The sequence below is a fragment of the Dasypus novemcinctus genome, chromosome 26, assembly GCF_030445035.2.
Source record: "Dasypus novemcinctus isolate mDasNov1 chromosome 26, mDasNov1.1.hap2, whole genome shotgun sequence".
In the NCBI taxonomy this organism is placed as follows: domain Eukaryota; kingdom Metazoa; phylum Chordata; class Mammalia; order Cingulata; family Dasypodidae; genus Dasypus; species Dasypus novemcinctus.
Genome location: NC_080698.1, coordinates 48,289,577 through 48,313,308, shown reverse-complemented (window position 1 = coordinate 48,313,308; position 23,732 = coordinate 48,289,577). Strand labels below are relative to the sequence as shown.

General features: G+C 45.3%; 2 protein-coding genes and 1 pseudogene across 5 annotated transcripts in view; all 3 read right to left on the bottom strand.

The window, feature by feature from the left end:
- The window catches only part of TATDN2 (TatD DNase domain containing 2), a 36,089-nt gene extending 35,965 nt beyond the window's left edge, over positions 1-124 (bottom strand). Inside the window, 1 exon segment of the mRNA XM_004452694.5 lies at positions 14-124. The gene's annotated coding sequence lies outside the window, so the exon portion shown is untranslated.
- A 5,235-nt stretch (positions 125-5,359) lies between these two features.
- LOC111762799 (alpha-N-acetylgalactosaminide alpha-2,6-sialyltransferase 2 pseudogene) lies at positions 5,360-8,109 on the bottom strand (annotated as a pseudogene).
- Positions 8,110-8,793: 684 nt separating this feature from the next.
- The window catches only part of IRAK2 (interleukin 1 receptor associated kinase 2), a 91,849-nt gene continuing 76,910 nt past the window's right edge, over positions 8,794-23,732 (bottom strand). For all 4 annotated transcript variants that reach the window (XM_058288559.1, XM_058288560.2, XM_023587172.2 and 1 more), the window contains 3 exons: positions 14,075-14,275; positions 10,966-11,248; positions 8,794-10,007 (listed from right to left, as the gene is read on the bottom strand). In XM_058288559.1, the coding sequence (XP_058144542.1) occupies positions 9,889-10,007; positions 10,966-11,248; positions 14,075-14,275 (603 nt within the window). In that variant the 3' untranslated portion in view covers positions 8,794-9,888. The remainder of the gene's footprint in view (positions 10,008-10,965; positions 11,249-14,074; positions 14,276-23,732) is intronic.

Sequence of the window (23,732 nt, the reverse complement as noted above, 5' to 3'; positions counted from 1 at the left end):
CTGCCTCACTGACCTTTCCCCCTTCCTTCCACTGCCCATCACAGTTCTCAGGGTCTCAGGGACGCCAAAGCCCTTCCACTCGGCGGCTGATTCCCAAGCGCTTTGGAGAAGTCGAAGCGATCCAAGATTCAAGTAAAGGTTCCGGGTGGGTTTCCGAGCCCACAGCGTGCTTCCGTGACCGCCCAGCGATCTGCAAGGCGCTACCTCGGGGATGGCAAAGCGCTTCCGGGATTACAAAGCGCTTCGATTCAGTTTGAAATACAAAGGCTTTCGGAGAGAGCAAAGCGCTTCGGAAGCCGACGCGGCGCTTCAGAGGCCGCCCACGGCGCCGGGCCGCGCGGCCCCCGGGCCCGGCGCGCGGCCGGGAGGAAGGGCAGGGCCGACGGGGCGCGGCCGCCCGCCCCGCTCCCGCCGACCAGCCCCGGGCCGGAAGGGAACGGAGCCGCCCCTCAGGAGCCCGCGGGGCCCCGGGCCGCCCCGCCGCCCCCTTCCGTCCCTCACGCCGCCGCCCAGAAGACGGCCCGCGACGCCCCCGCAGCCCGGACGCGCAGCCCCGGACGCCCGCTCGCCGCCCGCCCCGGCCTCGCGGCCCCGGCCCGGCCTCCGCGCGAGCTAAGCCCACACCGGCCTCCGCGGCGCCCGCCCCCCGGAACGAGCCCTGCGGCCCGCAGCCGCGCGAGCGGCGGGGCGGGGCCTTCGCCAAACCGAGGGCGCCCATTGCGCGGAAGGGCAGGGGGCGGGACTCCGGGCAAGACGGAGCTCGCCTCTTGGTCAGGAGGCCGGGAGGCGGGACCCTGTGCCTGACGAAGCTCGTCCATTGGTCAGAGGCCAGGCGGGGCGGGGCTACTCACGTGGCCCCGAAGAGCGCGAAGCCAAAACCGGGACCCCGGGCCTCTGGTGGGCCCTGTGTGGGCTGCGGGGTGTCTAGGGACCCCACGTTCCCCGAGGCTGCTTCCTGCTGCTCAGCGTGGCCCTTTTTCTCAGGCGCTTTCGGAACCAGATGCCACAACAAACCCAGTGCTAAGCAGCATCCTTACTCCATTTCACAGAGCAGGAAACTGTGGCTTAGAGAGGACAAGTGACACATCCAGAAAGGGGCAGTATTAGGTTTAGAAATTAGAAGCCACGGAGAAAAAAGAACCAACGCCAAAATGTAAAGTATTTGCCCGCCAAAAACAAAGTCAAAGGACAAGCTACACGAAAGATATTTGCAACACCTAACAAAGGACAATGTCATCACTATTTTAAAACCCTGTAAATTAATAAAATCCCTATGAAAATGGACAAAGGAAATGAACCAAGAGTGTACAGAAACAAATTACCAAAGACTTTTAAATATATGAAAAGGTGTCTCCACCTCAGTCATTTACAATACACAAATAGGACTTGGCCCAATGGATAGGGTGGCCGCCTACCACATGGGAGGTCCACGGTACAAACCCGGGGCCTCCTTGACCCGTGTGGAGCTGGCCCGTGTGCAGTGCTGATGCGCGCAAGGAGTGCCCTGCCGTGCAGGGGTGTCCTTGCGTAGGGGAGCCCCACGCGCAAGGAATGCACCCCTTGAGGAGAGCCGCCCAGCGCCAAAGAAAGTGCAGCCTGCCCAGGAATGGCGCTGCACACAGGGAGAGGTGACACACAGCAAGATGATGCAACGAAAAGAAACACAGATTCCTGGTGCCGCTGATAAGGATAGAAGGGGTCACAGAAGAACACACAGCGAATGGACACAGAGAGCAGACAACTGGGGATGGGGGGAAGGAGAGGGAAATAAAAAATAAATCTTAAAAAAAAAATACACAAATGAAAGAAAAAGTTTAAAAATTTTAACAGGAAATTTAAAAAATACATGAAATAGGAAAAATCATTTTTCACCGATTGGATTGGCAATGATCAAAAAACGTGATAGCGTAAGAAAGAACTCTTCTGGAAGAAAATAAGACTCACCCAATTGTGGAGAAGAAAAGAATTTATTCTCAATCTTGCAAGAAGGGACGGACAACCAGAAAACATGGCTGTCACCCCAAACAAAGGAAAATGATACAATTTATTCCCGTAAGCCTAGCCACAAGCCCTTCCTCTATTTCTCCACAGACTGGAAACTTCAGAGGTTATGGTCTATCCGAGAGGAAGAACTTTCCCGCACAAGTCCCCAGTTTTTGATTAACAGTTTCCCCCATCACATTCCAACCGTTTTGGCTTTTACCTGTTCCTTTTGGTATTGATTTAGCTCTTTCTTGTGCATCCTTTTTACCTGCTATAGGACTGGCTTAAGCTGGTTTCCTTTGTTCCGGCTTAACCTGGAAGTGGGAGACTGAGACAGTAGGCTGCCAGGTTTCATTAATTTTTTTTCCTCCCTGCTTTATGTTACCTTTATGTGAAAATTAAACAGATCCCCATCTCTTACAATGGTATACTATGTATCTGAGGATGTGGAAATGCACTCCCATATGTTACTGGTGATTGCTTATACTGGTACAACCTGTTTGGAAGGCAGAACTGTTTGTAGCAGCAGGAATGAAAACAATTTCAATGTCCATCAATAGGTATATAAATTACAGGATATCCATACAATGAAACCCAAGGCCAAAAAACATGTAAAAACAAACAAAATCCCGCAGGTTCCAGAATAGCCTGAATGAAATACCCTGTAACATAAAAAAGGAGGTAAAAGTGAAGCCCCAAGATAAATACATGGGGTTTTCTTTATGCCTGAAGATAACCACTGTGTTTGTTTTTGTTTTCAGTTTTTCTCTTTTTTTAAGTTTTCTTTGTGTGTTTGCTTTTAACAGCTTTATTGAGATATAATTTACATATCATGAAGTCAACCCATTTAAAATGTACAGTTCAGTGGTTTTGAGTATGGAGTTGTGCAACCATCACCATAATCTAATTTTAGAACATTTACATCACCCCAAAAAGAAATCTTGTACCCGTTAGCAGTCCCTCCCCACCCTGACCCCTACCTTACACCCCTAGGCAAACACTGATCTAGTTTCTGTCCCCACAGATTTGCATATTCTGGACATTTCATAAAAATGGAATCATTCAATATGTGACTGGCTTCTTTCACTTAGAATGTTTTCAGGTTCATCCAAGTTGTAGTGCGTATCAGTACTTCATTCCTTTTTTTTTTTTTTTTTTTTGAGATCCAGTGAGAACATTTTACTCTGACACAGTACACACATTCTTGCATAAATGAAATTTTCACAAAACAACACATAATCCCAATTTCATGGAATGCAATCTAACATTCCCTATTTTAGTTAAACACTAATTAATTTTATACCCCAATAATAGGTGAAAACTCACAGGGTTAATGTGGAAAAGTCAAAGTATTGTGGAGAAAAGGGGTGAGGGTCCCTAAGTCTGGCCCTAAGTTGGCCATGCTGGGTTACCGAGGCACACAGGTTTCTTTTTTTTAAAGATTTATGTATTTCTCTCCCCACCCCACCCCAAGTTGTCTGCTCTCTGTGTCCATTCGCTGTGTGTTCTTCTGTGACCGCTTCTATCCTTATCAGCGGCTCAGGAATCTGTGTTTCTTTTTGTTGCGTCATCTTGTTGTGTCAGCTCTCTGTGTGTGCGGCGCCATTTCTGGGCAGGCTGCACTTTCTTTCGCGCAGGGTGGTTCTCCTTATGGGGTGCACTCCTTGCACGTGGGGCTCCCCTACGCGGGGGACACCCCTGCGTGGCACGGCACTCCTTGCGCGCATCAGCACTGCGCATGGGCCAGCTCCACATGGGTCAAGGAGGCCCGGGGTTTGAACCGCGGACCTCCCATGTGGTAGACGGACACCCTAACCACTGGGCCACGTCCGCTTCCCACGCAGGTTTCTTTACTGAAATTTTACTATATAAGATACTGGCCTGCACTGACAGTCACAGCAACCATGTTTCCCATGTTGGACTATATTCCTTCTAAACCAAGCCCTATATCCAGAGGAGCATATTTGGGACTCTGCTAGCCTTGACACTGAGGAGCACGGGAAAGTGGCCTGAGGCCAGTAACTGAAATCATTCCTGTTTGCTCTAAGCTGATTCCTACTCTCCAGGCAGCACCATGCTGTGGTTTCCCAAACAGCTTGCTTTAATCATTAAAACCATGTGTCTGTTTTTTATCAGATTCTCTGAATTTCTAAAGTGGCAGTTTTGTGATGCTGGTGACTTGGTTTATCCCTCAGGTTAAATGCACTGATAAAAATCAGCCTTCCAAAACCACAGAGCCAAAGGCCTTGGTGAATTGACCAAGACAAGTGCCGCCTTGGGACGTGTCCCCAGCTAGCCCTGTGGGGATATTCCTATGCTGTGTTGTGTGGCACGTCACACTGTCCAAACCTACTAGTTTCCTGGACAGTAAAACCCAGGCCTTGGTTATAATCTGTCTAAAACTATTGAACTGCTTTTCAGCTAAGTCAATTCAAACTTATTGAAACCTGAGGGTTCATTACCCAGCAGTGTTATAATTTTGGTAACAGGGTGGCTGACAGGCTTCCCGGCAATTGACCCCAATCAAATACTTTCCCCTGCATCTTGAATTCTAAGAGTGATCTCTGTGCTAAACACAGTGCACTTTATATACCCTTTCTCTATTTCCCCCAAAACAAAAAAGATAAAATGGTCATTTATTATCTATGCAATTATCTACTCTCAAATTACATTCTGCCTTTCCTTTTGTGCTCCCACTCTATAACGGGGGTGTGGGGAGTGCCTCTCCTCCACATGGGGTAGAAGGAAGTTGATCATGCTCCATTTTTTTGGAGGTACTGGGGATTGAACATGGGACCTCCTCTATGCACGGCACATAGTCAACCACTGAGCTGTACTCGCTCCGCTGATTATGTTCTTAAGACTTACCCTTGAGTTGTTGAAGAACTGCTTAAAATGTTGACAGAGCTAGTGGGGGGATCTCAGCCCAGCAGCGTGCACCTGACTGTCCTGCGGCTGGATCTGGGTTAACTGTTAGGCCAGGACCGGCTACTGGCTCCAAGATGCTCAGTGCAGACGTGTGCCTGCCCCTTGCTGATGAACAGCCTATCTTTTTATCTTGGGAGTGTTTCCTGTAGTGTTGATGAATCCAGCAAAGCAGTCGGGGTTTTCCTTGGATACTGGCTGGGATGTCTCACCGATCCTGTAGGGAGTCTTCTTGGACAAGCCTAGAACAACATGGAGTGTCTTGCATTGAACAGACTTTGATGATAGCTGTAAATTCCACCTTTTATTTCCCCTGTTGGGAAGAAAGGGGGGTAGATATTGGGGAGTTGGAACCCCTCTCACAGGTTGAAAAGATGAAAAAGGCTTTGGCCACTTGAGGGCCAAGAGGTACAGCTCTGTAAGGAGAAGCAAGGAGCTCAGGGCTTTGGGGTCAGCCCTGGTACAACTGAATGATACCAGCCATGTGCAGGTCCCTCCAAGGGGAAGCTTCCAGAAGCTCATGGTTGCCATAGGTATCAGTGGTTCCTTTTTCCCAATGAAATGGTCGTCAGGAAATTTCCAATGTCCAAGATGCGTGTTAATCAACTTTGATTTCATAAACCTCTCTGTCAGGGCATGGATGAGGTCTGGAGGAGGTGGCTTGAATGTCCTGGCACATGCTTCTGGTCCAAATCAGGCCTGAGGCCAGTCCCCTTTATCAGGGCCCTGGGAAACAGGCACACCCAGAATGGCTGAACTCAGTATAAAGTAGTAGCGGACATCTGAGGGGATGGAGATGTAGCCCAGACGTTGTGGCGCCAAGGTGAAGCTCAGGGTCCAGGGGAGATGGCAGGGAACCCGCAGAATGAGGTCTTGGTGCCCACCTCGTGTTCGAAGCCTCTGATCACAGCACCAGTGAGTCTGAACACATTGGTCACGGCATCCATCTTCAGGCCCTGGCCGGAACCACCCCTGCACAGCACCGGATGCAGGCTGGAAGCTGCTCCTTGGAGGCAGCAAACAGCTCCCTACCCTTGGAGCCATTCCAGAGGCTCAGGGTGGAGGCAACGGTTCGGCCAGAGAACCCCTGCCAGCCCTGGGAGGCTTTGTGCCGGTTCAAGCCACCCCAGGGTTACTGGGTGAAGAGCACCCCACCGCCATCCCTACCCCCAGCAGCACCAGAGGGGAGAGATCCAACAGGCCCCTGGAGCAGGTAAAGGGGGCGCCTGGGGTCCAAAGAATGCTCAAGATGATGCGGTGCCCCTGGCCTTGGCCCCAGTACCGCTGAGCTGTCCTAGGTGAAGAGGATGTCCGGGCAAGCAGCAGGAGCAGGGAGAGCAGCCAGAGGGGCAGGCGATGGGGGAGCCCCCTGGCAGAGAGGGAGAGGCCACCCTGTCCTGCTCCCTGCCCTCTGGGCACCTCTGGCCCTGAAGCCTCCTGCTCTGCAGACTCAGTGCACCCCCCCTTGTGGATTGCTACAGCCTTTTGACAGGTGGAAGTGCATTGCCCCGGAGTGCCCCCTCATCCGTCTGGCCCTGCCCCTACCCTAGGAGACTTCAACAGTGGAAGCTGCTGTGCACTGGTCTTCACCCAGCCCCGGGGGGCTGAGAGCACTGGCTGAGCCCAGTACTTTCCTGCAGGGTTAAGGGCAGGCCTCCAGGCCGGAAGGTGTGGGCAGAAGCCTCCCACTGCTGCCACTTGATTCCTTTTTAAGGCTGAATAATATTCCACTGTATGGATATACCACCTATTGTTTATCCATTCATCAGCTGATGGACATTTGAGTTGTTTCCACTCTTTAGCTATTAAGAGGAATGCTGCTGTGAGCATTCATGGATGATTTTTTGTGTGGACATGTTTTCGTTTCTCTTGGGGTGGAATTCCAGGGTCATTTGAGGACCTGCTAGACTGCTTCCCAAAGTGGTCTGCATCATTTTACAAGCCCACCAACAATGCGTGAGGGTTTCAGTTGCTCCGGATCCTCACCAACAGTTATTGTCTTTTTATCACATCCATCCTCCTGAGCGTGAAGCGGTATCTCACACTGTAAAGTGGTTTTCATTTGCATTTCCTTGATGACTAATGATATTTAATACCAACATACAACATAAATTTTTTTTATGTATAAATCATCTGTGGAAGGTTACCCCAAACTAGTGGTTGCCTCTAGAGCAGGGGTTCTTAACAAGGGGTCCATGAACTTGAACTGAAATTGAAAAAACATTATTCTTGTGGGGGCGTGTAAGTGCGGGTGTGATCTATTTATTAAATAATACTGAGTATAGTGTGGACTTAGTAAGGTGTCTGTGGCTTTCACCTGATTGGCAAAGGGGTCCTTGGAACAAAAAAGGTTAAGAAGAAATGAGAGGGAAGCAGACGTGCCTCAACTGATAGAGTGTCCGCCTACCATATGGGGGGTCCAGGGTTCAAACCCAGGGCCTCCTGGCTGTGTGGTGAGCTGGCCCACACGCGGTTCTGCCATGCACAAGGACTGCTGTGCCATGCAGGGGTGTTCCCTGCATAGGGGAGCCCCACGTGCAAGAAGTGTGCCCCGCATTGAGCCACCCTACACGAAAAAAGTGCAGCCTGCCCAGGAGTGGCACCGCACACAAGGAGAGCTGACGCAGCAAGGTGACGCAACAAAAAGAGACACAGATTCCCAGTGCTACCGAGAATGCAAGCAGACACAGAAGAACACACAGTGAATGGACACAGAGAGCATATAACGGGGGGGTGGGGGAGGTGGGGTGTATAAATAAAATAAATCTGTAAAAAAAAAAAAAGAATAAATGAGAGACTAAGATACTAGTGAGAAAAAGGCTTTTTCACTGTGTGATCTTTTGTACTATTTGGGTTTTTCATCATACACCTGTTAACTTAAATAAAAAATGAAAAAAGGCCTTCCCTTCAGGGGTCCAATGGGAAGGCATGCTCATGCCCGTGAGCCCCTGGAGTTCATATGCAGAATGGTGTATGTATGTATTTACAATCTGCTGGGGAAGAAGGCCCAGAGCTTTCATCAGGTTCTCAAAGGGGTTTCTTTGACATTGAACTCCTGGTCTGGAAGTGTAAGTTTGTCTGAATAACCAGTCCGCTGTTAAGCATCAGCTCTCCATTGCTCAAAAAGCCCTGGAAACATTGTTCTTGTGATTATAGGTACTTACCATATGCCAGGTCTTCTTTTGAGCACTTGACAAACATGCTCATTGAATGCTCACAGCCACCAGAGCTTAAGACAAGGGGTGTCTGTACAGACCCCTGTCCACCTGGACTGGGGCCCAGACTGCTATGTCACATACCAATACAAAGCTATTCTTTTTTTTTTTTTTAAAGATTTATTTATTTATTTAATTCCCCCCCCTCCCCTGGTTGTCTGTTCTTGGTGTCTATTTGCTGCGTCTCGTTTCTTTGTCCGCTTCTGTTGTCGTCAGCGGCACGAGAAGTGTGGGCGGCGCCATTCCTGGGCAGGCTGCTCTTTCTTTTCACGCTGGGCGGCTCTCCTCACGGGCGCACTCCTTGAGCGTGGGGCTCCCCCACGCGGGGACACCCTTGCATGGCACTGCACTCCTTGCGCGCATCAGCACTGCGCATGGCCAGCTCCACACGGGTCAAGGAGGCCCGGGGTTTGAACCGCGGACCTCCCATATGGTAGACGGACGCCCTAACCACTGGGCCAAAGTCCGTTTCCCTACAAAGCTATTCTTGCTGGCTGTGGCAGGAGGGGTGCTGTTAAATGCTTTCACCAGGCAAGACCCCCTTGCCCTGATGACAGCTCTATGAGACAGTACTTTTTATTCTCCCCATTGTAAAGTTGAGGAAAGAGGCTCAGAGTAACTCCCTGCACACAAATCCATCTGGACACAAAACAAATTGCAAGGTATCTGCTGATTTTACAAAGGTATTTTTTATTTAAAAAAAAAAAAAAAAAAGGAAAGAAGAAAATCACTTCTATAGAATTATTTTAAATAGGATGCTTTCCCCAGTGAATTTAAATAACATTTATTTCACAAAAATGATTTGCAGCATGACTTTTCAGAAATACATTCATTTCATAAATGTTCAGTATGTATGTATCTAATTTCTTCTTATTTGATAAGACAGTACAAGTGCATTTTCAAAGTCCCCCTATATCCACTGTCTCACCTATTCCTCCCAACAGCCCAGGGAGAGAGGCTGAGCAGGTGTTATCTTACATACAAGAAAACAAATTCCAAAATTAAATGATTGGTTTAATTAGCAGCAGAATCTGATATGAAACTCTAGTTCTCCTGATCCCTCATCCAACCATAAATAACACATTTTCAGAATAAAGGCTCCATGAAATATATTAGCAGTAATGAGATGGGAGGATAAAGGGCTCAGGAGGCACTAAATAAATATCTTTTGATTGCTAGATTTCCAAACAGAGGAAACGTGAACCTTACAAAGCCCTTTGCCAGGACTCTGGCAACTGTAAAACTCGAGACCTTGAGAGGTGAGTCAAGAGCAGCATTCTGACACAAGTTGAAAATCTTTTGGGGCATAGAAGTTTACAAGGGGTTTTTAGCAGATACGACCCAGAGATCTTACCTTTGGAAAATGCCATTTGGTGTTATGGAATGCTGTCAGTTGTCAAGCAGTGAGAGCTGAGTAGCAGGGCATCTGCTGGGGTGGTCGTGGTCACACACTCCCCAGAACCACAGAATGGCCCACAACCGGGGCCCGTGCACCCAGGTTTCCACTTCTGTCTATTTCCTCTAGTTCCCAGCTCTGACTGACAAATCCCAGGAAGAAAAGGGGACCTCGCAGGCTTTGTCTCCAAAAGCCAAGGTCCCTTCTGCCCTATTTTGCTTTGTTGAAATGGAAGTCTCTCTCCCAGGAAAGCTGGAGATGTTTGGTTCATGGGTTTTCCAGGAGGTTTTGGATTCTGCCTCACACCTTTTTTTGAGTAGCCTCTGTCCCTCAAATTCAGGACAAGGGTCTTCGGCTTGGCCCTGGGCCTCAAGAGCCGAAAAGCTCAATGCTGTCTAGTTTCTCCTCTTTGTAGAGCAGGATATTCTCCATCAGTTTCCTTTTGGCCTCATTGATCTCAATTTTCCAGGAAGTCTCTGTAGCTGACACTAAATGGAAAGTAAAAAAGAACAACATGAACAAAAGGCATCTGGAAATAGTTACTGTTATTATAATTCTTAGAGAGTCAGTCTTGCTCAGAGTCCGTCACTTAAATCAGGTTCCTCTGAATCAGGCCCTGGTGTAATGAGCAGCTTCATCACTTCTGCCTTCACATACAACGCCTGCAACCCAACCCCACCTTTCCAGAGGGGAAGGGGCTTCCATGCTCCTACCCATGAAGGAGGAGTTATGAATGAGTGTTGTCTTTCTACCCTTCCTTTCTCTTTCCTGTGAGAGGAGCAGCAATAGGAGTCGGCAGAGCTTGGGACATTGACTGAGCCACATTTACTAGGGAGTGGGGACACTGTATTGAAAAGGCCTTCCTAATTTTTATTTTTCAGAAGGAAGTCTGGTATCCTGGGCCTGAGTGTCAGAGAGGGCACATATCTTTGAAAGTGGCTGGGGAGTATGGGATTTGTGTTGTGATAGGATGATACACCCATGCAGGGCCTTGCTGTCCTGGTGAAGACTTCTGACTTTATCCTAACTACAGTAAGGAGACAGCCACTCAAGGGTTTTTAAATAAGGACTGGCATGATTTGTGTTTTTCAAAACCACTCTGGCTGCCATCTGGAGAAAGAGCTGGTGAGAGACCAGAGTGGATCAATGAGGATGCAAGGAAGGACAGTAGCTTAGACCAGACGTGCCAGTGGAGAGAAGTAGATGGAGTGGAGAGATGTTCAGGAGGTAGTGGAGAGTGCCGGGTGATGGGCTGGATGTGGGGTGGGAGTGAGCAAGGAACAGGAGGAGTCAAGCTGACTCTTGGGTTTCTCTTTGTTTAATAGGCTGGTCTTGAAAAGCTGAATAGCCAAATAAACACCTGAAAGAGGGAGATGGAAGGAATAAATGATGGGCTAACACTGGGGATGCATAAGTGTGTTTCTACTCAGACCTCTCCATGCTTACCATCTTGGGGAGGTGCAGCACAGGCCTCAGAGGAGACAGCCCCCATCTGCCCGTTGGGCCATGACTTGCCCTCTGTGTCCTCTGTAGGGAAAGGCAAGGAGGCAGCCCCCACCCATGATGCCTCCCTGGTGGAGGTAGAGGTGTCCAGGCTGGAAGGGTCGACGTCATCTGTTTCTTCTGGGGTGTTGGAGGATGTGCCGGAGCCCTCAGAGAACCCACTCCAAGGGAACATCGTCTCCTGGCCTCTGAGCCGCTCCTCCACGGCAGCCACGGAGGCACACACCTCAGGGAGGAGAGAGACAAGATATCAAAACTCTAAAATCAGGCCTCCCATGCCCAAGGAGAAACCGAAGCTGAAGAAAATGCTCGTTGCCTGGCCTAGGAAAGTAGCATCCTCTCTTAGAAGGGATCGGAACTCCACCCCCATAGGTGAGAACACATGACCCAAGATGCAAGATGGGCCAATCACAGTACCCCATTCCTCTGACCATAATGATTGGTCCAGATTTGGGCACGGTGCCTAAAGTAGGCCAATCAGAATCTTCCCCTATGATTTTTCCCTCCTAGAGCTTATTGGGAAGAAACTCCCCTTTCCTTTCTGGTGGCAGAGCCAGACTCCCCCCTACATGCAGAGCAAAGTGGAGGCAAGAGAGGAAAGCAGACACAAAGACACATTGTTCTTTATACTGTGTGAGTCTCTGGGTCTAGCTGCCTGAAACCAGAGCAATGTCTGTTTGCCTCTGCTGTTTAGGTAAATGAGCCAATAAATTCATTCATTCATTCTTATTCTCTCTTTATAAGTTTGAGTTGCGTTTCTATCACTTTCAATCAGACATGCCCTAAGTAACTTAGATATCGCCCTTACAGAGTCTTCTGGTTAGGGAGGTTAGGAAGATTAGAGGGAAACAGGAAAGGAATGCTCCTTCTTTACACACACATACACAAAGGGCATGCATACATATCCTTATTAACAGTAACAAATCTTGTTTGCTCAGTGCCTTGCAATTTACAAGCATATTTCATATACAATACACAATGAGTTATGATATTTTATAGATAAAAACATAAAAGATCAGAGAGGTTAAGTTCCTTGCCTAAGGCCACCTGGCCAGTGAATGAGTAGGTACTGGGAAATGAACCCAGAACTTCGTACATGCAAAGCAGTCTCTCGACCAGTGAGCTCCACCTGCTACACAGAACAGAGATGTTTTAAAAACATAAATCTGGGAGCAGATGTGGCTCAAGTAGTTGGGCTCCTGCCTCCCATATGGGAGAGTCCCAGGTTTGGTCCCCAGTACCTCCTAAAGAAAACACAAACAGACAATGAGCAAAAAACAGCCAGCAGATGAGTGCAGACAATGAGCAAAAACAATGAGCAAACACAATGAGCAAACAGACAAGGAAGCTATCTTGGCTGGGGGGGAAGAATATAAAATAAAAATTATTAAAAAAAAAAAAGCACACACATATAAATATGATTATGTCCTGCCCCAACTGAAAACCTTTAGTGACTTCCCCAAAATCCTTACTGGACCTACAAAGCCCCCTGTTGGTGGACTCCTTCCTCATCAGCCTCACCACAAGCCACTTTACCCTAAGAACTCTGTGTTCTAGCCATGCTGACCTTCTGGGACCTTGACTATACGAGGCTCTCTCTCATCTCAGATCATTTGCATGAGCTGTTTGTTCTGCTTGGTCTGCTCTTTGCCTGCTTAGACATTACTTCCTTAGGAAGTCCTCCTGGGGAGGGTCCCCATCATACAATCTCCTAGCACCCAGCACACAGACACTTGTTGCGCAATGTCTGTGAGCACCAGGAAAGTGGGCCTGAGTCTGCCTTGTTCACCAGCATACGCCCGAGCTCAGCACTGAACTGCGGGTGAATGACTAATGCCTAGCACTGGGGCACTTGGAGAAGAGCCCAGACTTAGAAAGATGACTCAGGCCTCTAGCTCCTGCCACATCACCTGTAAGACAGCTGACATGGGGCTGAACCAGGAGTCCAGCAAAGGGACTGGGCTCCTAGTTCTGACAGAAACTCACTCTGAGGCCTCTTCTCTTTTCTGGGCTTTAACTCTCCCATCTGTAAATGGGAGACCTGGGCTAGAGCAGTGGTTTTCGAAGGTTTTTTCCAGCTTCAGGCCCTTTGCTCACATGAAATCATACTGAGAACCCAATAAAATTATGGGAATTTAAAGTGGGTGTCCCTGGGGGTAGTCATGGGTGGGGCCTGCAGCCTCCCCTATTCTTCTTGCTGCCAACAACTCCTGAGGTATATCCACGGAGCCCCTCTCTGCTCAGACATGACCTCAGAGTTACTGGGCTGGACAATCTCGATGAGCTCTGTCAGGCAGTGATTTTGCCCTTCAAAAGACCTAGGAGTGGGCCCCAAATTTATACCTGTTACCAAAGAAACTACTCTACTTATCACGTCCAACGGAAAACGTTTTCTTTCCTGTGGTGCGTGCTTTCTGCAGCGTCCGTCCAGTCCACTGGCTAAGGCTGCTCCCTTATTCTGGACCCTGGCCCTTCCACCATCCAGGGGTGGAGCCCCTGGAGCTAGATCTACATACATGGCCTCACCTCCCTCACCTTACCTGACTGACCAAGGCAGGGACACCTGACCCAAGCAAGACCAGTCAGTTCTCTCTCTGAGAAGTTGGAAGTGGGACATGGAGACTTGGTCTCTCTGGGGGTAAAAACTATAACATGTAAATGGGGGTGGCCATATTCTCTCAACAAGAGGATGAAGGAAAAAGACAGAGGAGGCCTAATGAGAGAAGAGAAGAAATAAAGCAGATTCAGAGAAAGCGAGACAGGTCTGTTGACATCCGAGGGCTTGGTCCTGGGCCCAGCAGCACACCTGCCCACAGGTTCCTGAGGCACCTCATTATCCACATACTTTCTTTTTGTGCGGAAGTGTGTTCCAGTAGGTTCTGCTACTTGGAACCAAACACAGGCTTGGTTTATGAAATCACGTCTCAGTAAAGAGATGGGCCCCTGAGGTTTAAGTTAGACTCTGGTAAGGGAGAACCATTGGCCCCCAGACAGTGAGGCCCAGAGGGCAGAGGCAGGATGCATTTCTGGGAGAGTCGGGCCACTGGCTCACCTCGGCCAGGCTGGTGCTGCGCCTGCGCAGGCAGAGGCAGGCGGCCGTGACCAGGGCCTCGGCACAGTCCTCGGGCAGCCTCCCTGCCCTCTTCTCGAGGTATCTCTGGCAGATCTCCTTTGCCATCACCTTCTCCATGCCCAACTTCCGGGAGCAGAGCGAGGCGGTGCTACTTGGAATTTCACTGAGGAGTAAATCCTTCTGTGGGAAGAAGAGTCAAAACCCCCGTGTGAGCCGCAGGGTGTGTGAGGTTCAACCACAGAGTCCGCCCACCCCCATGACTGCACCAGAGACTCAAAACTTTTTAAAACACCAATAGGAGTTTTAAAAAAATAAATGTCAAGGATCCCGAAAGCAAGTGAAAATTCCGCTGAATGGAGAACAGCTACATTTCCTGCAGGCCCTGGACATTCTATAGTATGCCCCTACTATAAATTCAGTGGTTTAACCTTTCTAGGCTTGTGTTGCCTAATCAGGAGTGTGGGAATACAAAAAATACTTCTCAAAACAATGACATAGGAACCAGCAAGATGGCGGCAGAATAAGGAGCTCCCAGTGTCAGCTCCTGCCACGGAGCAGTTAGCAAACACCCAGAGCTCTCCGGAGCTAGCTGAGGTACCTGTCTGGGGGCTCCAGGAGGCCAGAAGAGCCACATACTTGAAGGAATGGAAGAGGAGACTGCCCATCTGCAGAGAAGACTCATAAATAGAGAACTCCACACCATGGAGGCCAGTGCCCATCCTCCACTGGAGGCACACGCCACCTCGGGAGCTGTTCTACGGCTGGAATTGAAAGCTCCATTTCACAAAAATAGGGGTGGAAGAGACAGCTGGGTACCAACTTCAGCCACTGATGAGTAAATTCAGTGGGTTAAAGTACAATCCTGAGAACAGCTAAAGTTTGAGCCTGTCCAAACAGAAAGAGGCCGGGAGCTGCCATCTTAACTCCACACCTGGCATGAGGGAAGTGGGGTGGACTGAAAATCCCAGTGCTAGTGGGGACCAGCTTCTTTCCATCCAGGTCAGACTCTGGGCTCTAGCCCAGGCTCCAGTGTCACCTCCAGCAGGGAGGAAGCTGCGGGGACCTGCACCAGCTTCTCTGGGAAATTACCAGCTAACCTGTGGAGGCCGGTGATTATCCTACTCTGGTGGCATGAGCCGCCCCAGGAGCTATTCTATGGCTGGAAATGGAAGCTCTATTTCCCAAAAACAGGGGAGGAAGAGATGGTTGGCTGCCGATTTCGATTACTGATTGGTAGACTCAGCTGGCTAAGATATAACCCTGGGAACAGCTGGGTATGAATCTGCCCACGTCAGAAATAGGCCAGTGGCTGCCATTTTGACTCTGTTCCCAGCCTGAGAGGAAGCTCAGCTGACCGAAAATCACAGTGACAGTAGGAACCAGTTTCTTTCATCGAGATCTGCCTGCAGCCCTAGATTAGTCTTCAGCCCCACCTCTGGTGGGGAGGAGGCTGTGGGCCCTGCCCCAGCCTATCCAGGTAACTACAGGTAACTCTGGATGGCAGAGACTGAAAATTGGAAGTCTACCAGGGCAACTGCAGTCATCTTGGACCTGCACTGCATAGATTGCTGCCCACACCTGTAGCTCCATCCCTACCCCAGGCAGGGGAGAAAGGGTTTGAAGCTTCATCAGTCTCTCTGGGCAACTAGAATCTAGGCCTGCACGACTTGGATTATTTCACACAGCTGTGACTCTGTCCCTACCCCTGGCAAAAGAGAAAGTTGGGAGAAGCTTCATTGGTCCCTGGCACAACGAGGGCAGCTTGAGCCTCCACAGCTTACTGCACCAATTACAACCTTGGCTTCTACTGCACAACCAGCAAGGCAGAAAGGGTAGGAAGCCCTAAACTAAAGAGAAAAACTGCACCCAGAATAAATACTCTAGTAATCTAGATGCTAAGACACCAAAAAAAAAAAAAAATTACAACCCACACCAAGAAACAGGAAGCTATGGCCCAGTTAAAGGAGCTAGATAAGCCTCCAGATGACATACAAGAGTTGAGACAACAAATCATAGATGTTCAAACAAGTTGACTTAATAAATTCAATGAGATGGATAAAGAGATTGAGGATATTAAGACACTGGATGAGCACAAAGAAGAATTTGAAAGCATACATAGAAAAATAGTAGATCTTATGGGAATGAAAGGTGCAATAAATGAAATTTAAAAAACATTGGCATCATACAATAGCAGATTTGAGGAGGCAGAAGAAAAGATTGGTGAGCTTGAAGAAATGGCTTCTAAAAGTGAACCTACAAAAGAAGAGATGAAGAAAAGAATGGAAAAAATTGAATAAGGTCTCAGGGAACTAAATGACAACAAAAGGCATGCAAACACACATGTCATGGGTGTCCCAGAAGGAAAAGAGAAGGGAAAAGAGCCAGAAGGAATATTTGAAGAAATAATGGTAGAAAATTTCCCAACCCTATTGAAGGATATAGATATCCATGTCCAGGAAACACAATGTACTCCCATCCGAAAAAATCTGAATAGACCAACACATACTCACCAGAATGTCAAATGCCAAAGAAAAAGAGAGAATTCTGAGAACAGCAAGAGAAAAGCAATGCATAACATATAAAGGATACCCAATAAGATTAAGTGCTGATTTCTCACCAGAAAACATGGAGGCAAGAAGAGAGAAGTCTGTCTTTCAAAAATGAGGGTGAGATTAGAATATTCACAGATAAATAGAAAATGAGAGAATTTCTAAGCAAGAGACCAGATTTTTAGGAAATGCTAAAGGGTGTGCTAGAGCCTGAAAAGAAAAGACAGGAGAGAGAGGCCTGGAAGAGAGTCCAGAAATGAAGATTATATCAATAAAAGTAACTAAAAGTGTCAAAAGAGTGGTGAAAATAAAATACGACAGATAAAACTCAAATAGGAATAAACTTATCAATGATGTAAAGCACTTGTATTCAGAAAACTGCAACCCAATGTTAAAAGAAATAAAAAAGGGCCTAAATAACTGGAAGAACATTCCATGCTCATGGATTGGAAGACTAAATATCATTAAGATGTAAATTCTACTCAAATTGATACACAGATTCAGTGCAATCTGGTAAATATTCCACCAGCATTAAAAAAAAAATTGAAAACATGATCATCAAATTTATTTGTGAGGGTAAGGGGTCCTGAATAGCCAGAAACATCACAAAAAGGAAAAGAGAACCCTCATCTCCAGACTTTAAATCACATTACCTAGCTATAGTGGTAAAAACAGCATGGTACTAGCATAAAGACAGACACATAGACCAATGGAACCAAGTTTATTGTTCAGAAACAGACTCTCACATGTATGGTAAAGTGATTTTTGACTAGCCTATCAAACCCACACAGCTCAGGCAGAACAGTCCATTCAACAAATGGTGCTGAAAGAATTGGATATCTCTAGCCCAAAGAAGGAAAGAGGACCCCTATCTCACACCTTATCTAAAAATTAACTCAAAATGGATCAAAAACCTCAAAATAAAAGCAAGAACCATAAAACTTCTGGAAGAAATTGTAGGAAAATATCTTCAAGACCTGGTGGTAGGTGGTGGATTCTGAAAGGGGATAAGAGGAGGACTGAGATGGAATACTGATGTTTAATGTATGTAGAAGTTTTAATTAGCTTTACTGTAAAAATGTGGAAATGTAGACTGGATGGTAACACATAGTGAGCAATAGCTAGTTTATAAATGGGGATGTGGCTGAAAATAGTTGTCTAGAGATGTAAATGCCAATTGACAGAATGCTAGAGAATCTAGAAACTGAATAACACAGTAAACCAAGAGGTGGATGAGAATTGTGGTTGATGGTACAGATGTAGGAGTGTCCTTTGTGAACTAGAGCAAATGTATATCACTACTGCAGGGTGTTGGGAATGTGGAGAAGCTTGGGAAAATTACAGCTAGAGTGACCTATGGACTGTGGTTAGCAGTAATAATATAATATTCTTGCATCTATGTGAAAGATGTACTGTGTTGATAATGAGGCAGTATGGAAAATGTGAGCCAGATATACACTATGGACATCGTAACAATCAGATGATATTATCTTATCTGTAGCAAATGTTCCACTACAGTGTGGTGTGTTGATGGAAGGGTGTTGTTTGGGAATTCTGCACATGTGCATGATTGTTTTATAAGTATACAACTTCTGTCATAAAAAATATTAAAAAAATAATAATAGGGTGGGTTGGGGGAAAAACACAGCAAATGTAAGATAAGGACTATAATTAGCAGTAAGACTTTGACAATATTCTTTCATAATTTGTAACAAACGTCTCATGACAATGCAAGGTATTGACAGAGAGTCAATGTATGGGACCCCTGTATGATGTCATGCATGTTTGCTCTGTAAGTTTACAACTTTTACTATACACTTAGTTGTTTATGTATGTTCATATATATAAATGATATAAAGATAATAATAATAGGGTTGGTTGGGGGGAAAATACTTTGGTTAGTAGGAATATTTTGACAATGCTCTTTAATCATTAGTTAAAAAGGTTTAACAACAATGCAAGTTATTGGTGGGAGGGTGAGTTATGAGAGTTCTGTATGATGTTATATATGTTTGTTTTCTAAGTTCACAACTATTACTATACACTTAGTGTTTATGTATGTCTATGTATGAGTGAGATACTTCAATAAATTAATTTTAAAAAAAGAATGACATGAACATTAAATGATATAATGCACTTAAAGCATAAAGCTGATACTTGACATAGAATATTCAATAATCTATTTGTGATGAAACTAATAATAATAGTTACCATTTACATAGCACTTACCACATGTAGAGCCCTTTACTTAAATAATAATTACATCTTATTAACAATTACAAGGTCAATCTCTTATGATATAAAATAAATATTTTAAAATATAGGATTCTGAATCATATCTACATAACAGGAGGGCCACGACATAAATAATATTATGTATATTTACATATTTTAATAAGTTTTTTATTTATTTTATATTTTATAGTATATAAGAGCAGGAATCTAAACTATGCATATGATAGAAGATATATAGATAACTAATATGCTATAAATGTATTAAGTACTTAATACTATAATGTTGATTAAATTCAATGTATAAATAAATAAGGAAATTAATTGTGTGTTTTATGGATTGAGATAATTATAGTGCATTAATCTATTATATACTATATGATGAACATTTATATTGTCTTTATATTTATAATATATTTACTTGTATAAATAATATAACATTTTGGGAAACGGACTTTGGCCCAGTGGTTAGGGCGTCCGTCTACCATATGGGAGGTCCGCGGTTCAAACCCCGGGCCTCCTTGACCCGTGTGGAGCTGGCCATGCGCAGCGCTGATGCGCGCAAGGAGTGCCGTGCCACGCAAGGGTGTCCCCCGTGTGGGGGAGCCCCACGCGCAAGGAGTGCGCCCGTGAGGAAAGCCGCCCAGCGTGAAAAGAAAGAGCAGCCTGCCCAGGAATGGCGCCGCCCACACTTCCCGTGCCGCTGATGACAACAGAAGCGGACAAAGAAACAAGACGCAGCAAATAGACACTAAGAACAGACAACCAGGGGAGGGGGGGAAATTAAATAAATAAATAAATCTTAAAAAAATATATATATATATATATATAACATTTATATATTTTTTAAAGTTTTGTCATATAATATTGTATATTCTAAATAATGTTATATATTTACATATTTATAGATATTATAAAATATTTAGTATATTTACATTAATAATATAAAATATGTATGCACAAATATTTTAATATATTCTATATAGAAAAATAAAATTTTAAGTTTTCTGTGTTGTTTTTAACATAGGTTCCCAATGTTCTCTAGTATTCCCCAGCTGTTGAATGTGGCCTTCAGAATCTTGTGACAATCTGGGCCTTGCCGACCCTCCCCATCTCATCTCCTCTCTGTCCCTCCCTGGACGCAGACTTCCACGGTGGCTTCCTTCTATTCTTAAAAGCCACTAAGTGCATTCTGCCTCAGGGCCTTTGCACTTGCTGTTCCCCTGCCTGGAATGCACCTCCCTCAGGTTTTACCATATCCTGATTCCTCACTTATTCAGATCTCAGCTCAGATGGCACCTTCCCCAAGAGGCCCTCCCCAACCTAAAATAGCCTTCCCCATTTCTTTCACTGTGTCACCTAAGCTTACTTCTCTTTTTTTCATAGCACAAACCACTGCCAGACTTATACACGTTTTTGTTTATTTGAATATCACTTTTTTCTCCCCCTCTAGAATGAAACCTCCAAAGGGAAGAAACGTTATCCTACTCATCACTGAATTCCCAGCACTTAGAACAGTGCCTGGCACATAGTAAATGCCTCACAAATGTTTTGACAGATTGTACATACTAATTTATTTTTTGGCTACATTTTATTGTTTCTGTGTGTAATTTTATTATTTTAATAGAAGTGATTCTTTAAACAAAAAACTAATTTAATTTTCATTGCTTCATACAACTTTTCATACAAACACATTTATAGTTCAGAAAAAAAGATTACCAGAGGTTATCAGATATGGGTTGTGATATTTGCTTCAAAACCAAAACAAATAAAACAGTTCCCACTCTGCCTCAGTTTCCTCATCCTGAAAATGAATTGTATGAGGATCTAGTAATATCTAAATGCCTGACAACAACAGGAATTCACTACGTGGAGACTAAAGACCTCTAGTTGACAAGAGTTGTACTTCTGACCCTTTTGCATGATTCTCTTAAGTGATCCCTACTTTTCAAATGTTCATCTTTTTAAAAAGTAAAATGAGTGTTTAAACTTGATAAATTAATACAAAATTTTAAAAAGCAATAGAAGCATATTATTTACAGGTATGAAGGTTACCACCATCTATAACAAAATCAAACTGTTAAAAGTTATCGTTCTGAAAAGTGATTGAGGGAAGCCGATTTGGCTTACCTGATAGACCGTCTGCCTATCACATGGGAGGTCCAGGGTTCAAACCTAGGGCCTCCTGACCTGTGTGGAGCTGGCCCATGCAGTGCTGATGTGCTCAAGGAGTGCCGTGCCACTCAGGGGTGTCCCCTGCATAGGGGAGCCCTATGCGCAAGGAGTGTACCCTGTAAGGAGAGCTGCCCTACGCGAAAAAAGTGCAGCCTGCCCAGGAGTGGTGCCGCATATACAGAGAGCTGATGCGGCAAGATGACGCAACAAAAAGAGATGCAGTTTCCCAGTGCTGCTGACAAGAATACAAGTGGACACAGAAGAACACACAGTGAATGGACACAGAGAGCAGACAACTGGTGGGGTGGGGGGAAAGGGAGAGAAATAAATAAATCTTTAAAAAAAAAAAGAAAAATGATTGAAGTAGAAGCTCACCATTTTATTCTCCTAATGAAATATGGATCTCATTTAGAAATGGTCATCAAGAGATGCTAAGAACACTGGGGGAAAAGGGGATGGGGAACTTTGTAATGGAGGAATTGGCAACTCCTCTTGAACATCCAATCAATCTTAGCACTGAAAGTAAGACAATATGCTAAGTGCCTCAAGTTGTAAGGCCACAGGAAGCACAGAGCACCACTTATGAAGTGCTCTTGACAAAAGCAGTGAACATGAATCTAATCATGTCTCAAGATCTAACTAGCGAACAGGAAATGTGAGGAATAGAGAAGCAAGTTAAATATATTGTAATCAGCAAAATCCAGAATGTGCAATGGTCTATAGGACAAATGACCCACTTTTATGCAAAAAATTAATGACATACAGAAAGAAAAATGGAGGGGAAGGCTGTAAAAGAATTAAAGAGCCTTAAGAAACATAACCAAAGGCGATATGTGGACTTTCTTTGGACTGGTTTCAAATGAACTTGAAAAAGTCTTCTTTTAAAAAATATTTATTTTTTTATTTATTAATCCCCCTGCCAAGATGGCTCCCTCATGTGTCTGCTTGCTGTGTCTGCTCATCTTCTCTAGGAGAGACCAGGAACCAAACCCGGGACCTCCCCTGTAGGACGTGAGGGCCCAACCACCTGAGTCACATCTGCTCCCCGAAAAAGTCGCTTTTGAGACAACTTTGGAAATCTAAACATGGGCTGGGTAGTAAATTATATAAAGGGATTATAGGAAATAACTATATTTTATAGGTGAATTGATAAAATGCCTGTGATTTTCTTTAAACTACACCAAAAAAAAAAAAAGTTTTTTGAGTGCATAGAAGAAGTAAGAATGCTGATAATTGATAGTGGTAGGACGGGTATATAGAGATTCCTTATATTCTACTTCTTGCATGTTTGAGATTTTCCGCAGTGAGAAAGGGTTTTAAAAGCAGTTGTGGGAAGTGGATTTGCTCAAGTGATAGGGCCTCCGCCTACCATATGGGAGAACCCAGGTTCGATCCCTGGGGCCTCCTGGTGAAAAATACGAGGAAGCATGCCCATGCGATGAACCAGTGCCTGCGCAGTGAGCCAGTGCCTGCGCAGTGAGCCAGTGCCCACACTAGTGAGTCACACAGCAAGATGATGACACAACAGAAGAGAGACAAAGGGGAGAGTCAAGGTGAAGCGCAGCAGAGACCAGGAACTGAGGTGGTGCAATTGACAGGGAACCTCTCTCCACATCAGAAAGAGAAGACAAAAATAAAGATACAGAAGATCACACAGCGAATGGACACACACAGCAAAAATGGCAGGGTGGGGGAGGGGAAGGGGGAAAAAATAAATGAATCTTTAAAAAAAAAAGAAGCAGTCATGGGGAGAGGATGTAGCTCAAGTAGTTGAGCACCTGCTTCCCATGTACAAGGTCCCAGGTACCTCCTAAAAACAAAAACAAAAATGAAAAAAACAGCTGTCATTGGGGAGCAGATGTAGCTCAATGGTTGACTGCCTCCTTCCCATGTATGAGGTCCTGGGTCCAATCCCCAGTACCTCCTAAAAAAAAAAAAGTGATCATCCCTGAAAGTAGGTCTGGGAAGGAAAAGAGAGAGACATAGAGTTGCTGCCCTGTGTGGTTGGGTTTTCTAAGCCAAGTGTAAATATTACTTAAATTTTAAAAGTTAACTAAAAATTATTACAAAAACAGTATTTTTTGTCAAACAGACATAGTTAAAGTCTTTTTTTACATCAAAAGTTTGTCTTTCCCTTCATTTCTACTCTCCAAAAGTTAGTCCCTGCTAATAGTGGATTATATTTTTCTAGACTTTCTGCTATACAGCTACAATCATTTTAGTTATAAATTTACTTATATATAATAATTATTATAAGAGCAAACAATATCCTAAAAGCTGTTAAAATAATAGCAGTAACAATAATAATGTGGGAAGAAGATGTGGCTCAAGCAATTGAGCGCCTGTTTCCCACATGGAAGGTCCCAGGTTTGGTTCCTGGTGCCTCCAAAACAAAAACAAACAACAAGCAAAACAAACAAGAAAACCAACTCAGAGGAGCCGATGTGGCTCAGTGGTTGAACACAGGCTTTCCACATATGAGGTCCCGGGTTCAATTCCTGGCCCCCAGTACCTCAAACAAATAATAATAATAATGCTAATAGCAAACACTTACAAAGTACTTATTATGTTGCAGTCATTGTTTTAGGCACTTCATATGATTTAACCCTCAGTAAACCCTATCAGATAGGTATTATTATTATCCCCAATTTATAGATAAGAAGAAACTATAAGATCCAATT